Source organism: Bidens hawaiensis, unplaced genomic scaffold, assembly GCF_021521415.1.
Source record: "Bidens hawaiensis isolate Kalapana, Puna unplaced genomic scaffold, B.hawaiensis_p1.1 tig00032616_1, whole genome shotgun sequence".
Lineage (NCBI taxonomy): Eukaryota > Viridiplantae > Streptophyta > Magnoliopsida > Asterales > Asteraceae > Bidens > Bidens hawaiensis.
Genome location: NW_027495569.1, coordinates 32,501 through 50,095, shown reverse-complemented (window position 1 = coordinate 50,095; position 17,595 = coordinate 32,501). Strand labels below are relative to the sequence as shown.

The 17,595-nt window shown below is 33.7% G+C and overlaps 3 protein-coding genes across 3 annotated transcripts; 2 read left to right on the top strand and 1 right to left on the bottom strand.

Annotated features, from left to right (window-relative positions):
* The first annotated feature begins 209 nt into the window (after positions 1-209).
* LOC143583857 (dephospho-CoA kinase-like) lies at positions 210-1,511 on the top strand. The gene is made up of 3 exons (XM_077066055.1): positions 210-326; positions 652-797; positions 913-1,511. The coding sequence occupies exons 1-3, from the start codon at positions 219-221 to the stop codon at positions 1,355-1,357; spliced, it is 699 nt and encodes a 232-aa protein (XP_076922170.1). The 5' UTR covers positions 210-218; the 3' UTR covers positions 1,358-1,511.
* A 186-nt stretch (positions 1,512-1,697) lies between these two features.
* LOC143583856 (putative indole-3-acetic acid-amido synthetase GH3.9) lies at positions 1,698-4,379 on the bottom strand. The gene is made up of 4 exons (XM_077066054.1): positions 3,816-4,379; positions 3,627-3,728; positions 2,677-3,491; positions 1,698-2,487 (listed from the first exon to the last, which is right to left on the bottom strand). Exons 1-4 carry the CDS (start codon positions 4,100-4,102, stop codon positions 1,904-1,906), a joined length of 1,788 nt encoding a protein of 595 aa, XP_076922169.1. The 5' UTR covers positions 4,103-4,379; the 3' UTR covers positions 1,698-1,903.
* An 8,095-nt stretch (positions 4,380-12,474) lies between these two features.
* LOC143583853 (rapid alkalinization factor-like) lies at positions 12,475-12,819 on the top strand. The gene has a single exon (XM_077066050.1). The coding sequence runs from the start codon at positions 12,475-12,477 to the stop codon at positions 12,817-12,819; it is 345 nt and encodes a 114-aa protein (XP_076922165.1).
* The last annotated feature ends 4,776 nt before the right edge of the window (positions 12,820-17,595 follow it).

Here is a 17,595-nt window from a genome sequence, read left to right as displayed (position 1 = left end):
CAGAATGAATGAATGCTCACCTCATTTACTAAACAACTTTGTTACTTTTATTTCCATTTTGCATGTTCACACATGTTGCGTGTTTTGTAGGAAGAAGGGTGTTACTATTATTGGTTGGTTATTAGTAGGTAGTTTAGTTGCTATTAACCACACCTCTCATTATTATTATTATTGGCATTTCTTGCAGCAACAAAATTCAGTTTGAGTTTTGGGACAAAATGAGGATAATAGGATTGACAGGTGGAATAGCAACAGGAAAGAGTACTGTTTCCAATCTCTTTAAAGCTAATGGCTTTCCCGTTGTTGACGCAGATCTCGTTGCCCGGGTAACAATACATTTCTGTTTTCTGTTTCTTTCACACACACTACCTTTCGACTTTGCTTTCACTCTTATATCTATACAATAGAATGCATTGTATAATATCATTGTCGAACAATACAACCTCACCCCTAGTTATTTATGATTGCTTTTTGATATTTTTCAACAACAAAGCCCGAAAGTATGAATTGCTTGCATAAACCTTAACAATAATAAAGATATTGTTTTGATGTGTAAACAATTCATTTAAGGGATTGATACGGATATTTGGATGATTTAAGGCTTATTATTTACTCTTTGATGATAATTCATTCTGTTGGTTCACCTTATAGGATGTATTGAAGAAAGGTACTGGTGGTTGGAAGAAGGTTGTAGCAGCTTTTGGAGATGACATATTGCTGGAAAATGGGGAAGTCGATAGGACAAAATTGGGCCAGATTGTCTTTGGCGACCCTTCTAAACGCCAGCTTCTTAATAGGTACACCAACGAAAAATTACTTTTTTAATATTACTCGTCATCTTTCTCATTTCACTAGTTTCATGTAAAAGTTAGTCTTAAGTTTAATCACTATAAATTCTTAACTTTTTTGCAGGCTTCTTGCTCCATACATTTCATATGGCATATTTTGGGAAGTTTTAAAATTGTGGTTGAAGGGTTGTAGAATCATCGTTCTGGATGTCCCTTTGCTATTCGAGGCCAAAATGGACCGTTGGACACGTCCGACCATTGTTGTGTGGGTTGATCCCGAAACACAACTCAACCGCCTTATGACCCGAGACCGAACATCCGCAAAAGATGCTCAAAACAGGATAAACGCCCAAATGCCTTTGGATTTAAAAAGATCAAAAGCAGACATAGTGATTGATAATAACGGATCTTTAGAAGAGTTAAATGAAAATTTCAATAAGGTATTAGCTCAAGTTACCAAGCCATTGACATGGACAGAATTTTGGGTCTCTAGACAAGGTGTGATAGTGGCTATTATATCAATAGTTTCTGGTGTTCTTGGATGCAAGAAGTTAATTGCGCGCTTATGATTCTACAGCTAGCTACAAGATGTGACGTTTGAGAATGGGTATATTTTAAAACCATCTTGTTTTCAATCAAAATATTTATGTTCATGTTTGACCTTGTTACAATGATAATTTCTATAGCAATGTATTGATGTTTTATTTAAGATCTGCACGCTTGTTAATGCTATTCATAAAACCATGCATTTATTTTTTATGCTACTTCAAAAAATATTGTATTAATACGATTGACAAATTTTGACCGGTTCGATGATTTGGCAGATTTGGACTGGCTTGACCGACTACCGATTATTGGGTTCGGTTAGCTGAAACAGACCGTATGATTTTCCTAATGATATATTATTAATACGACTAATTAGTAATCAGGTGCAAAGTTTTAATAGACTGTTACTGCGCATAGATCTCTAGGAACGTTAGTACATGATCCAAAATAGATATGATTTCCCTAATGATTATTATTAGCTTAGACAAAACTGGGTGAAGTGTCATAGCTTGCCCATTGCATTCCCTAGCTGCTAGAGAGAGAACTTATTTATTATTAAATAACTAACTTCATTTAGGAAACCATGTCGGATCTCTCGGGCTGAAGACGCAAGCCTTCACATTAGACTTGAGCAGTTTCAGTGCAGCATCTGACTTAATGCACCTTGGAGTCTTATACTGGTTAATAGATGCACCCCCTTTGATAAACAAATCCATCAATAACTCAAAAGTGCCAGTCTTCACAACACGAATCTCAAGTGGTCCGATTGACTTGTCCTTGGTGCGACATCGCCTGTAAGTATAATCTAGCTCTTCTTCTATTGCAACACAGCAATCTTGAAGTACTTGAGGGCCGAGTGGAGAGATGACGCTATCCAGGACTGAGGATGTGCAATGTTTGATCTCCCAGTATATGACATAGTGACCTGGCACCGATGACGTGTCGGCATAGCTAGTGTATTCCACAAGTAGAGCATTGTAGGGGTCTAATAGCCTTTTTGCTGCCATTACACTCTTATGCAGATCTTCTTCGCTAGTGTTGTCGTTGTCAATGCTTAGTATGACGTTCCTCCTGCAGATGAACCGGAACTGTGGGGCATGGTTATGAAATCCAGTCACTTGGAGCACGTCTCCAATACGATATCGGTTTAGTCCTGAATTGACCCCAAAATAACTATTTTTAGTGAGTTTATCAGTGAAGACTTGTATATTTATAGAACATAATATCTCCTCATGATTGATTTTTTTTTTACCTTACAGAATGGGTATAAATAATTTCAACCATAATTATTTACCTATTATTTTATGGCCAATCTGTAGATGTTATGATTAGATAAACTTACCAGAAAATGTTGTGACAACCAATTCATAATAGCAACCAATTTTAACATGCACCAGATCAACAAGCTTATTCAAAGAGATCTCTTCATCATCACTACCAAATGTCTCATCTTTACTAATGGGTATGAATTCAAAGTAACCCATGTTTGGTAAGAGGGTATATGAGACATTTGCAGGATCGCATAGCGGATTTAAGTTGACCCCAAAATAACACTCTGAAGAGGCATACATTCCGCTCACCAGTGGTAGCTTGTCCATACTATAGTACTTAAGAGCCGGTATGTACTGTGACATAGATCCTGTAACCACCGCCTCAATAAATTTAGCCTGAGGCCATAAATTACACACTATCCCTTCCCATGACCGACGGCTGCAAATACTCTCAATCTCATCCGCTAGGCGCGGGTCAGCTGATTTGAGTATGGATGACATGGCTAACCGGCAGCCCGAGTCGGTAATCATCGGGCTCAGTTTGCCTGTACGGATATCTTTGCACAGATGAACCCAGTTACGCTCGAGGAAGGTGATTGCACGTAAAAAAGCTGATGCAAATACGGCTCCAAGCCGTAGGACTTGCTGGCGGTGAATTAACCCAGACAAAAGCTGGCAGTACATGCTTTGGTTGCTGTCATCACACAGAATGGCTTCATCAGGGCTCGTTTCATCATTGTAACCGTTACGTGAACGGGCCTTAAAATGCTTGCTTTTGTAAAAGCTGGTGAGGACTGCACGGGCTGGTAAACCGCTAGGAGTTGACATCTCCGCCTTCACAAAGCATAGAAGCATGGCCTTACCTTCATCAAGTCCTGTCACATACCTGTCATGAATGATAATACAGTTATTTTAGTAAATGACTGAAACCAAAAAAAGTATATTTGGTTGGGAACATTATCCTTTTGGACCACATATATATAGGTGTGATTATGGTTTAAACTGAAGGAGAGCACTTAACTGGTTTATTATTGGCATGATCATATTATAGACGAAAATTCGACGGTCAAGATCCTCTGCAATAGTTGGCATTAGCTTCGGCTCTCCACCAGACGTACCGGAGCTGCAACACAAAACAAATAATAAGAATAACAACAATAATTATAGTAATAGACTAATAGTAATGAAGAGTCATTGTAACTGTACATACCTGCATAACATCTCGACTATAGTGTGACCCGAAATCAGAGAGGAGTCTTCACCATTAGCTATCCTCTGGATATAAGGATAGATGTCTTTATAAGTGATAACCGGTACCTTCTTCTTAAACTCGGGCACATCATCCTCCGTCATGTACTTCTGCAAGTATTCGGTCCTTTTGTTTCTTGTCAAGATTTCTTTCAGCAGATCTTGTTGCACTTTATCGGCTTCTGTAGTTAGCCTTTGAATCTCCTTCAAAGCCTCAGCGCCTTTGTATTCGAGTTTCTTTCCGTCCATTAGTAGACAATGAGGTTAAGGTTGTAAGTAGTAGTTATGGCTGGGTTGAAGTAGATGCAACAATGAGGGTTAAGGTGGTGTATATATAGAGGTGTTTTGAGTATGCTAATGGTTTGATATTCTTTGTTTGGTACGTACAATAAAGTAAATATGAATATGATGGATGTATACACCAGGTGTACTTGAGGTTCTCTTCTAATTATATGTAGACAAAAAATCTTTCTTATCCATTCTGATTGGTTTGATGTGGGATGCTCTGTGTTCCAATTTCAATGTCTATGACTACAAGTTTTGTATGGGAAAATCATCCAAATGGCTAGTGGTGTTTGTCGGGTTTTGGGTTTTCCAGGTCAGGTTGGTCGGGTTTTTGGCTAGGAAAAAGTGACCCGACAACCGACAAGTTTAACGTTTGGGCTGATTGAGTTCGGCTTGTTCGGTTTCCAAGTTTAGATGTAAAATAAAATAAAATAAAATATTTTTTAAACAAAATATCGTCAAACACCTTGCTAAAAAAATATCTATGATATGATAATGTTCAAAAGTCTTAAAACTTATTCCAAATATTAAATGCTCTAAAACAAAACAAATCTATAAAAAAAGTAGACAATAAATTAATTTTTGGGGTAATATATTCGGGTTTTGGGTTTTTTCGGGTTTTTTGTTGGGAAAAATTGACCCAATAGCCGACCCATTTAAGGTTTGGGTTTGTTGAGTTCTGGTTTTCATGTATTCTCTAACTTGGGTTTGGAGGACTTTAGATAGGTTTCGGATAAAAATGAAAGCACTAATATAAAAAAATATAAAATAGTCATTTTACAAAAAGTTTTTATCTTAGTCTTTGAGCTAAACAAACCATTGAATAGGTGACACGTGTCACACATTTTAACCACTTCCTTAATCAGTTAATTGTTTACAAGTTACATCAAGTACGCATGTTTTGGAATATTGCTCAAAAACATGTAAGTTAGTAAAGAGGTTATCTAGAGAATGTTTACTTGCACGCATTTAATATCATCTATTGGAACAACTTATTTCCATTTTTCAGTAAATTATTTTATATAATCCATGTAAAATGGTTACTAAGGTTTGTTTAACTTCTAGCAAATCTGTGTTCATAGTAGTTTAGTTTGCAACTTGCAAGTGGTTTTCTAGAAAATGTTTACTTACACGCCTCCAATAGATATATTAGAACAATTTATTTCCTTTTTTTGATAAATTTTGTTTTTAATAATCTACATGAAATGGTACAGTGTTTGTTCAAGTATAGTGTAGTTTGTTGACTTGTTCAACTATATTCGTTTCATACCCAAATGATTCGATCGGCTTTACACAACTATTATCATAAACTTTTACAATGGTATATCCAAACATATTATTTGAAAAAATGTATAAAAGTATATAGCATATGTTTGATTATAATGGTCAGTAGATTTATTAAATAATCTTGTATATATATATATAGAAGATATATGAGATCTATATCCATAACACATATCCTGTTAGTTTTAATAAAGTTAATACTAAATAGTCAAATTTGAGAGGAAAGATAAGGATAGTTGGTATAATATGTCTATCTATCTATCTATCTATCCTTCAGATATATATTTGCATGCTTACGTACACCACATCTTTGCGCATATATTCTCCTATCTAACTATCTTTGCTAAATAAACACATGAAAGCATCAAAAGATCATTGACATAAAGTGAGTAGCTAGGAATAATAAAATTAGATGATGTATTATATATCTATTATACATCTAATTCAAGTTCTATACATTCACGCAACGCGGAATCAAAACAGATAAAACATCGCAAATGAAGTTGATATAAAACTAAATCAATAATACATTACGTACATAAGGACCTAGATTTTCTAAATTTGACAGGTGTAGCTAACTTTTCTGAATAACAAAATCATATTGAACTAAATTAATTAATAAACACGTAAATTATGTCAATAAGTGATTAACGTCGCGCTTTACGCTAGAAAGAAAAGAATAAAAAAATTGCTAAAATTTAAAGATTGTCTCTAGTGGTGAAACCAGAACCCTAATTGATGGAATATTTTGGATCCAGCTCGTCAAGACCTTTCTGAATTATATGTCCGCTCATCATGTTAATCCGTCTATCTCGCTTGGATATCATGTATTTAGTCTAAGAATTGTATTTAAATAACGATAAGAAATTTGGTAGACATAATAAAACTTGATTATTATATATTCTGATGGGCGTCAATTGGCCATGAATGTTATAGTGGTTCCTTTAAATGATTCAACAACAAGGAATTAATATAAAATCTCTCTCTCTTTTGGTGATGTGATATGAAATAATCGAAGACCTTCGTACTGTTGAAAAAGAATAAATCATGTCCACCACAGACTGTTCATAGATGCTCGATCTAGCTACCTCGTCCATCCAACATGCATGTGTACGTCACACTCTAAGATCTTTGTTAGAGACCGGTTGGTGCTCGCCGCATATATATGTTTTCTTTTGAGTCTTATCCTACGTCACACACACATATACACATAGTGCCATGTTTGCCAAGACAACAAGTATTGCTTTGCAAAATGTGTCATGACTTCGATCTAAGTTGAGTGATTTCCGTATGTCTAGTACACAAGCATTAGTTAGTGCAACATATAGTCAACCGTTTATTGATTGTTCCATCTTTTTATAAACAAACTATCAACATATCAAAACAAACTTTGTTTTTTAATATTAGATTTGTCCTCATAAAAGTACAAAAATACATACTAATCAGACATCCTTGACACATCATATATATATATATATATATATATATATATATATATATATATATATATATATTAGTTGTTCGTATAAGGGTTATACAAAGTGTTATAGTGACTAATCATAATACATGTTATATGAGTAGATGTTCTTAAAAATCATTCGGATACATATAATGTGTTATAAGCTATTGATGTGACAACGCACACCACACACATAAGTTGTATGTTTGTGTATCTTTTTTATTGTTGTTAATTTGTATTAACCGTATGAAGAGTGCTCGGTAGCACCTTTTTAACAAATTCTTTCATTGCGCAAGATGTTTCAATATTAGATTTAGTAGAATAATATCCATACCAAAGAGAATTTGGCGAGAATTTGGCCTAGTGGTACCATGGTGTGGTACTAAGGTGTTAATGGAGTAAAGGTGTTCCTTTCAAAATTGTGAGAATTCAAGTCTCATGTTTGATAAATGGTTGTAAGTTTATGAACAGTATTAGAGAGCCTAATTTGTAAGTTCAAGCTTACTTCAATTCACATGGAAAAAGTGGCGTTGAATACGGTTAACATCTTTGCATCATTGTACTTAGAAGTTAAAACACATATGTGAATGTATGTGTTAAGAGTTTGTCTTTTAATTTTCTTCTTCCTAGCCCTATAGGTATCTTATATATAGATCCCACTAATTGCACCAAGAGAAGTATAAAACCATTTTCCCTTGCATATTTATAGAATTACCACCACCCTTTGTAGTTCTTTTCTAAAAGTAATATCCATATATATATATCTTGTGTTGTGACTAGTGAACCATCATGAAAAAAAACTACAAGTACAAAAGTATTGCCTTGCATAGGAGCTTGGTGCTAGTGCAATAGAAAGCTAACTTATAATGCGCTACATTGTTTGAAAAAAAAAACAAAACAAAAAACAAAAAAAGCTTCGCGTGCCGAACACAAATCATGATGTCCTCCATTTTCTTCATAGTATTCTACAAATATCCAAATCCACACACATGTCAACCTCGGAATCATATTCATGTTTCTCAATCTCCTTTTCTTGATGACCTCATTAACCCACTTTCCAACTCAAAAAACAGTTGAAGCTTATGAAAGAAAGTGTACACTTTCAGTAAAAGAATCCTGTTCGTTAGCTTTAAGGACAATGCATGCATGATAACTATTAACAACACACTCTCTTCAACTGCTTTTATTTTTTTCTTTTAGGGTGTGACACCAAAAGCAAACCTATATGTGCATTGCACATAATATGAAAGCGCGTATAATTAGTCACACCCAAAAATCAAGAACATGACGTATGATGGATTTACGCGGTTTATACTATAAATATGATTTCGTTTTTATCGATCACAACAGAATTATAGTAAAAAGTCTTACATTACAAAAAACTTAACTAAAAGTTAACAATAAGAGCTCATATTGACAGTTAAAGCACGCTATGCATGACAGTTGAAAATGGTTTAAGGTCGGGATGTCACAAGGTTTAGATAAGAAGTAACTTCAAACCACCGTTTCATTTAATCTTTGAGGCCATTTGGCCCTTCTTATTGACCGTTTAGATCAAATGTTATAGAACTTACATTAACATAATTTGAAGTAACTTTTTTTACCTTTTACTTAACAAAAAAATTACAAAAATAAGTGTTTATGGTATCCATTGGGTGGTTGTGGTGTAAGGGGTTGTTGGTTCCACATTTTCTTGATTTAGTGGTGTGGGGTGAACTTAAGGAAAGAAGTCTCGAGAATAGAATCTGACTGGTAAAGCACTTAACTCAAAAGCTAACAACTGATATATGTTCAAAGATTTGTCCCACATGGAAAACACCACAATTCAACAACAAACAATAATTGGCCAGAATGCTTTCTAGTACATAAAAAATTGTATCTTGTCTATTGATCCTGTTCTTGTGGGCGGCAATAATGGAGGTGAATGAAAGTAAAAACTGTATATATGCATCACCCCGCACCTCGCATTAGCATGTTCATGAACTTGTGTCGACACATGTCACGTATGTGGTTTGTCGCATCACATTTGTATGATGTGTGTTCTTTATGTGTGTGTGAGAACATTTGAACCGACCAAAGCTTGTAGCGTGAACTCATCAGACCTGCCTTATATTAAGGGGCGTGTGGATCCAATATTGGTAAAATCAAATAGTGTTAGGTAAAAAGGATTTGTTATATTTCATATTTACTTATTGTTCTTGTAAATCACTAAAACATGTCGATCATATTATCAAAGGTGTTATAGTGAATTCATCAAAATGTTGATACGCATCACCATTTAAATTTATGAATGGAAAATTTTTATGAGTATTTTTTTTTAATGAATTCAACTTCATCATCTGGTTTTCCGTTAGAATTAATAATCACCGTTTAAAATTTGATGATACTGAAATATTTTGATATGTTTATGTACTTCTATGAGTGGGAAATTTATTACATTTTAATGTAACATGAACGTCAGTTACTAGTATGATTGAAAACAAAAATTAGATAATTAGCTTTCAAAACTAATGAATACTTGAAAAAATGCTTTTATTAGTATGGTTAGTATTTTATTTTGAAAATAAAATGATGTGTGCTTAATAAGCAAAAAAAAATATATAGAAAATAAATGATGAGCATGAATATGAAGATGACACGTGTCATTGAACATTTGATTTTTTTATTAGATGGGATCGGATGAATATGTCATCACCTTTTTCGTAAAAAGATAGAGTCGGGACTAGGTAACGTTGGACTGGGCTTTCGGGTTTCAGATTTGTTTGGATTAGATCTATGAACTGGCTTTGGGTCATGGGCAAACAAAAACAAAGTATTTAGGCCCAAATAGTACTTTAGGCTTTGAGGAGCAATTGCCATTTGCCAGACTGGTTTTGTGTACAGGCCCGTTTGTTCATCTCTACATATTAAACTAATTTGGGCCACCAACCCCTCTACAATCAACAGTCAACACTATTGAACACTTCAATAGTTGTTTTTTAACGGCAAATTAACAAAATTTTTTTTATAAAGATGGGGCTTGAACCTTTACCCATTGAAAAGGAAAAGCCATAACCAACATCTTGGCACCGTTAGAATTTATGATCAGAGTCTTGGCCAAGTTTTCATTGACATGGGATCAGGGATGGGTGTAATACAATGTTTACCACGTACAATAGTACATGTGTTTCGGGTGCAACTAACATGATTTTATAATAACAGCCGTCAAGGTTGCATTATACAAAAATGATGGTTATATTTTCTTGCAAAATTATTACCATGGTACATTTTATGTTATTACCATGCTGCGTGCCTCATGGATTTGCATCATTCAAAGGTTTGTCACTAATTTGTTGTTTCACAAGGATGAGTTGACTTTGACCAAGATTCTTGTGTTGTCAGTTTGTAATTTTGTTTTCTTCCTAAGTTATGGATCTTCATATCCCAACTGCCACATAGTTTATAATATAAGTAATAATAACATATATATGTGTTGGTAGTTTTAATTAGTAAAAGGAGAAAGATATGCATGCGACGAACATAATAGACTAGTTCTGGGAATTAGGTACCACTTTCTTTTTACAATTTTCACCGGTTTCCACTTACCTAACACCTTACTTTCGTTTTGTTTTTTTTGTTTTTTTTTTGAACGGCTATTTTATAAAAAAAAAAAAAAAAAAAATTGTTTGAAGGGCGGGACTTACATGAATGAGAAAAACAGGTTAGTCACTCAACTAGTCATTCTTATTAAACCTTTAGAGACTCAAATTGAAATTAACTCTACACTTTTCATATAACAAAATTCACAATACAACTTTTTTTGTAAAAGAAACTTTTGTTTTTATCATACACACACAAGGGTGTATAACGCATAATAGGGATGTATGAAACCACAACCCGTTTTCCTTTTCCAAAAGGAAATGTCACAGACATGAAAGAAATGGTCTAAGCACGTTACATCATTTTCCTATGTTAGGTTTAGAAAATGTCATGAACCCCACTTGATATGGAAGCATTAGACTTCCATTGAATAATAACAGTGGTCCTTTGATTGCTTAAATAAATAATCATATGAAAGCGTGTAGCTTTTATCCAAGTAAAATATATAGACAGACACCCTTGGAAAGTTAAGATTAAGACAACAAACCCGATGGTTGTTGGTACCTCGCATTCTCCATCATTATCTGCTAACACAAAAGAGAGACCATTCTACACATTATTATTTTTTGTTACTTTTTTTAGACGCATTTAAACTTTTGTTCCGAACCCTGTTGGACTGAATAAATCCAGACAATTTGGCCACATGCATATACAAGGGCCTCGTAAATATCTTTTAGTTTGGTAATGCTATCAAAGAGGTACAAGTCGCCACATATAGAATACAAAATTATATAAATGTCATGTTTGAGCATAGATTAGATATGTTTGTAACAATTGGTATATTCTAAGGTTAAACTTGGAAATAAAACATGTTTTTGTTGTTTCCTTGTGCCTAATGCCTTGTTAATAACAAGTTGTTATTTATTTCAGATTTAACAGGAATATCTGAACAAAGATGCTTTTGTTCACAATACCGCACGGCTTCAAATTAATATATATTTTGTTTGATTTATATTACGATATCTTTTAGTAACTTGATTGATTGAAAATAGGCTCCATCTGCAAAATGTGACCACAATAACAAGTGGTAATAAATGTGTACAAGGGGGAGAGCTTCTCTGTTACACCAATTCATTCTTGACATTTAAGTATATAATAAATGTCAAAATCTTTAAATGGCTAACTAAATTATCAATTGGTTTTAAATATGATCAGATTACTAAATGGAAATAATAAATGAGGTTAAATGCAACCATCAGTCCGTCATCAACATTTTTCTAAAGTTTTATTAAATATCTTTTGGTACACCATTACCTTATGGTATAGTGGTAGTCTAGTTACTTCTTTTAAAAGGATGGGTGCGTTAATCGTTAACAGAACCAAAAACTGGTGTAACCGAACCGAAATAATCAAATATTAGTTATCGGTCATTTTTTTACCCTCGGTTAACCGAACCGAAGCATTCACATTTTTATATATTTCTAATATTGTATACCTCAATTTCATTCCTTTATGTTTCGTGCCACCATTTAATGTATTTATATTTTCATTTCATGTGTTTACACCTTCATTTATTGTATTTATGTATCCATTTCATATATTTCTAAGCAATAATTTTAGCATAAATTTGGTTTTTGTTATTAACCGAAATTAACATAACCGACCTGAAAACCATAATGTGAACCAAATAAACCAAAAACCGACTGGTTAATTTGATTGAAGCTAGTAATCGAACCAAAGCGTGCACACCTCTAGTTACATGAAGTATAAAAGTTCATGTGGCCTAGCGGTATCAACGATGTGTAAAATAGCGTCTCGTCTCGTAGTGGACAATAGTGTAGATTTAAAAATATGATGAAAGGCGCGTTAGTAGTTGGGAAGAGATTCAAAGAAAACCATTTGTCACAATAATAATAATAATAATATTGCCTAGTGATGGCAAGTATTTAAATAAGGCCTGCAACGCTCTATTTGTCTTGCATATTATTATTTTCAACCAAAGCAAAAACCAACAATGCCAATGTCTACCAATCTTTTTCTTCTGCTTCTAATGATCTCCGCCTTCATATTCACGTTACCGGCCACAGCCGCTAGTGATGTAGACGAGTTTAGCTGGATGTCAACACAAGGCGGATGCCGAGGATCTATAGGCGAGTGTATGGCCGATGGAGAGGTAGAGATGGAATCCGAAAGCACCAGGCGTATACTAGCCACGTCTAATTACATAAGCTACGGAGCCTTGCAAGGGAGCAATGTCCCGTGTTCGCAAAGAGGTGCGTCCTACTATAACTGTCAATCGGGTGGACAAGCTAACCCTTACCAACGCGGTTGCAGTACCATTACTCGTTGTCAACGTTGATCAAATTCATGTTTCATATTTTCTTTTCAAGTTATGTATCAATAACTTATATGCTTAATTTGCAAGTATAATTTGTTAATGATATCAATATGATCGTTCGTTGGGTGAATTCATGTGTATAATTTGTTCGGTTATGGTTCCTAGCTCAAATATGAAATTTTAAAGTTGAAATATGTCGGTTTCAAGCTTGATTTTGGATGTAAAAAATTTGGAAAAATACAAACGTATTCACTTATCCATATGTCAGTTTTGTTATGTTGTGTTACTTCCGGTTAGCTTTTCTAGTTAGTAGTTTGTTTTTAGGTTATGATTGGGTTTTTGTTCTCCCCTACCGGCTATAAGAGGTATGTGATTTTACCAAGTAGACTAGCCCTACATTGGCCTCGTTTTTGCTCTTTCATTTTCGTTCTTGAGATTAGCGAATATATTTATTTATTATTTTGAAATTTGAATATGTGGTTGAATCAAATTCACAACATCAAGAACAAGATATCTGAGATTCGAGAGACTAATTTAACATCGTTGAGTTAGTTTATTCTTTTACTTTTTACTAGGTATCATTAAGTTTCAAATTTAACACTAGACTTGAAAAACAAGCAATCATCCATCGTAGTGGTTGCCAAATTTTTGTATGATCTTAAGAAAAACTTTTATCAGGCCCGGCCCATGGGCCAGCCAAGTCAGGCCATCGTTTTGGGCCTACGATTTTGTTAGGCCTCCAATTGTAGTATATATGTTAAAAAATGGGCCAGAAACTTAAATGAAAGCCCAATTTCTTTCTATTGTTAAAAATGGGCCAAACACTAAAGGAAGGCCCAAAACCTTTGTATGATGTTCCGTGGGTAAAATAAAAACACAAAACATCAGAATTCAGAAGCTAGGGCTGGAAGCGACCGGTAGATTACATCAGAATTGTGTTGTTGAATATTAAAGATGAAGGTACCCCAAATTGATTGTAAGATTTATTTTGAATCTCAAATTTACTAATTCTAAGGCTTGATTTTGATTCTTAAAATCTGAAATCATTAAGGTGGAAGCCCTAATTCGAATGTGTGATCGGAAGCCCCAATTCTTAATTTGATTTATTTGGTGCCAAAGCTTAACTACAATTCCTACTAAACTGATTTTAAAGCCCCTTAAAGGTACGCAACCTACTAATTTATATTTTGAATTCATTTATAACTTGTGCATAGTTCCTGATTTTTGCTACTTAAACCTTCTGTGAATTTGTTGATACTTAGAATTTTAGATTATTTATATTAGATACTTAGATTTTTTAAAATGTCAAACAGAATTCGAAAGTTTGAATCAGGTCATTCTAAAAGATTAAAGAAACAGAAAATAGAAGCTGAAAAGAAATCACTTAAAGATTCTTTGCTAAAATATGTAATCATTAAAGATAAAAATAATGAACATGTAAATGGTGATGAACCTTCAAATTGTTTTAAAATTTTTTTTTAACTCTGCCAACTATAAACTTAATAGTTTATTATCGCCGGTCCCAAGCCCGGGTAAAGGAGGAGGGTTTATATCAAATTGTTTTTAAAAAAAGGCCTCAACATTTTAGTTCGCTTTAGGCCTTCAAAAACGTTGAGACGGCCCTGACTTTTATGACTAGACAATATCCAAATGTTGTTAAAGTTTAAACAGTAAATTTAATTTTTAATGTTATTGTTATTGCAATAATGATTATCCATCTATTATATTCTCTTTAACTAAAGCAAATATATTGGTTGGTAATGACTGGTGTGTGATAGTCCGTTCTGATCCTTTTATTACTATTTTTTTTTGTTATTATATCGTTTTTCCTCTAGACTGGTTTTCAATTATTTAAACCTTTGTATTACATGTAATTATAATTATATTAAGTTAAAAGTTCTACCACAAGGTTTTAATAAATCAAAGTAGGTGTTGTCTCATTCGAAATCATGTTATTCCCCTCTTTAAAGATTCCATAGATAATTAACCTTAAAAGGAAAGAACCATCATTATAATTAATATAATAAATTAAGAGATATAGAAAGTACAAAAAAAAATAATTTTAAAAAAATTTGAACATTGTTCATCCAAACATGAACAAGTTTAAACTAAAAAACTTTATCATTATAAACATAAAACAATTTCAGATATTGATCATCCAAAATGTGAGGTTGAACTTAAATAATCTATGTTCAAGTTCAACCTACTAGAGCCAAAATTAAGCCGGCATGCATATAATTATTTATATAAGTTTAGTTACTGAATATAGTTTTCCTATACAGTTTCAAACTATAACCTATTCAATCCAAAATTAAGTTGGTCTCAGATCTTCGCGAACCGAACCTAAGCATACATCTTGACGAGTTGTCAAGCTATTGACACAAGTTCGAGCCGAACTTGTGCTAGTTATCAAATCTGCCCGAACCTACTTTAATACAGCAATTCATATGCTGATGTTTTAGTAGCATGCAAAAAGACTTTAGTGACCAAATAAGATGAATCAGTTTCTCATACTTGACCCATGTAATTAGTTCAAACACATATTTGCAATGTTTTTTATTTATAAAAATCCAATATGAGAAAAATATAAAAATTGCGGCCTGCAAATAACAAAGCCCGTGTCCAGTTATTCTAAATAGACCATGAGTCCATGACCCAAGTAGGTCCACTTATTTTAAGTTTCAAGTATTTCCGTTAGGCCCACTTTCAATAACTTTGCACACCTTTTCATTAATTGTGCAACTCTAACAGGCCTTAGCCAACACACCTCTTCATGACTTCTCCCTAACTATTTCACGCAGATAGTAAGAATCCACTGTCTATATACCTTATATACACTTAAATATATAACATTTTCGAAAATTAACGTTTTCGATTATGCAGCATTCTCGATTATATTACGTTTTCGAAAATGTAACGTTTTCAATTATGTAGCATTTTCGATTATGTAACATTTTCGAAAATGTAACGTTATCGATTATATAAAATAATCGATTTTGTTACATAATCGATTTTGTTACATTTTCTATTATGTTACATAATCGATTATGTTACATTTTCGATTATATTACATAATCGTCAACACGTCAAAGAAGTAGTAGAGGAGCCTCTATTTCTTTCAAATGAGCTGCGATAGATTTCTTGGGAAAATTATCCTGCAAGTTCGTTTCCAACAAGTTTTCAACCAGAACTGCTTTTCAGTCTGATATTGAGAAATGGATTGCAAAGAGTACTTTGGAAGGGCTTTAAGGTAATTATTAATTTATGCAACAGGGGGGTTCTAGTTATATATGCAACAGGGCATTATAGTTTAAAAGAGTACTTTGGAAGGGCTTGTTTACTTGAATTTGGATGGTTGTGAAAAGCTTGAGACGTTTCCACCGATCTTTTGGATGCCAAAGTTAGAAACTCTTATACTCTCCAGGTGCTTTCAACTTTTGAAGTTCCCTAAGATCAAAAACACCTTGTTTGGTTTGCAGCATCTTTATATGGAATATAGTGGGATAGAAGTATTACCCTTAGCAGCTGGACAGTACTGCACCAAACTTGTTTCCATAAATTTGATTGGTTGTGATAATCTAAAGAGGATTGAAGGCAACTTCAAACTATTTAAACAAAGATGTGTGATCTTGGTTAATGCACATAACATGAAGAACTAGCATATGAATTATGATTACTTTTAATGCCGAATATTGTTTACGAGAACTAGCATATTATATGTGGTGTATAGCATATGGTTAAATCCTAAGTTGTATAAAAATAATTTGTCATTGTTACATTCTAGTCTCTTGCAACTCTGATAAGTTGAGTGTCACATACTTAAATTGTAGATCTTCGAATTATCGGGTTTAAATTAAACGTTAGCCGCCATCAAGTGCTGTGTAATCAATGTAACAGAACCACCTACCACCATTTTCACGATTGTGGTATGAAGCCATGTTTAGTCAAACTCGAAATTAGAACGTAAATACAATTAATCTGATCAGTTAATTTTGAGATGTCGACCTTAAGAGCGTTTAAAAACCGTTGAAACCGAGTGGACCATCCAAATCGATACAAGTCGGTTGGTTTAAGGTCCAAACAGTTCAGTTTTCGCTGCCTAACGCTTTAATGGTTTGGTACTTTGGTTTGGTTTGAAACTTGAAATCAGATGTGTAAAACGGAAACGGTCATTTATCCTTCAATACACCCGCTACTCTCTATAAGCTTGATACCCAACGTGTATTAGACCTATTATTAAACACGATTTTACAACCGGGTATGAACTGAAATTACCAATACCTTATCCGAAATTGATCCATTGTCATCTCTAGTCAATGGTGCTAACAATTGAAGGCTTAAATATTAGAGGCAGCAATTGTTGACACGAGCCGAACCTGACACGGAAAAAAAAGGTTTTGAGTTGATAAACACGGACCGTTTAAAAAATGGGTTGAGTTCGGATTGACTGACACAACCCGTTTAAAAGCGGGTTTAAAAACGGGTCGAGCTCGGGGTGACCTATAAAAACGGGCTAGCCCGTTAACCTCTTTAACTATAAAAAAACTTCTATAATTATATTTTTTTGTGGTTTTTCCGTTTTCTAATTTACTTAAGATACATTTTATTTTCCAATTCATTTTCAAGATTTTTAATAATTTTCAAAAACAAAATATTAATATTACTCATTTACTCTACCAACATCTAAGTTAAATCAATTTTGTTTTTGTTTTTTTTTTCAAAATATAGGTTAAACGGGTCGTACTCAAGTCGACCCGTATTTATTTATGTATGTGTGAGTTGTCGGCCCGTATTTAT

What these genes read in the sequence shown, in the direction of transcription:
- LOC143583857 (XM_077066055.1), top strand. Translation starts at nt 219, where the DNA reads ATGAGGATAATAGGATTGACAGGTGGAATAGCAACAGGAAAGAGTACT. An exon ending in ACGCAGATCTCGTTGCCCGG is followed by an intron (nt 327 to 651) that starts GTAACAATACAT and finishes TTCACCTTATAG; the next exon opens with GATGTATTGAAGAAAGGTAC. An exon ending in AAACGCCAGCTTCTTAATAG is followed by an intron (nt 798 to 912) that starts GTACACCAACGA and finishes ACTTTTTTGCAG; the next exon opens with GCTTCTTGCTCCATACATTT.
- LOC143583856 (XM_077066054.1), bottom strand. Translation starts at nt 4,102, where the DNA reads ATGGACGGAAAGAAACTCGAATACAAAGGCGCTGAGGCTTTGAAGGAG. An exon ending in ATAGTCGAGATGTTATGCAG is followed by an intron (nt 3,729 to 3,815) that starts GTATGTACAGTT and finishes TTTGTGTTGCAG; the next exon opens with CTCCGGTACGTCTGGTGGAG. An exon ending in ATCATGCCAATAATAAACCA is followed by an intron (nt 3,492 to 3,626) that starts GTTAAGTGCTCT and finishes CATTCATGACAG; the next exon opens with GTATGTGACAGGACTTGATG.
- LOC143583853 (XM_077066050.1), top strand. Translation starts at nt 12,475, where the DNA reads ATGCCAATGTCTACCAATCTTTTTCTTCTGCTTCTAATGATCTCCGCC.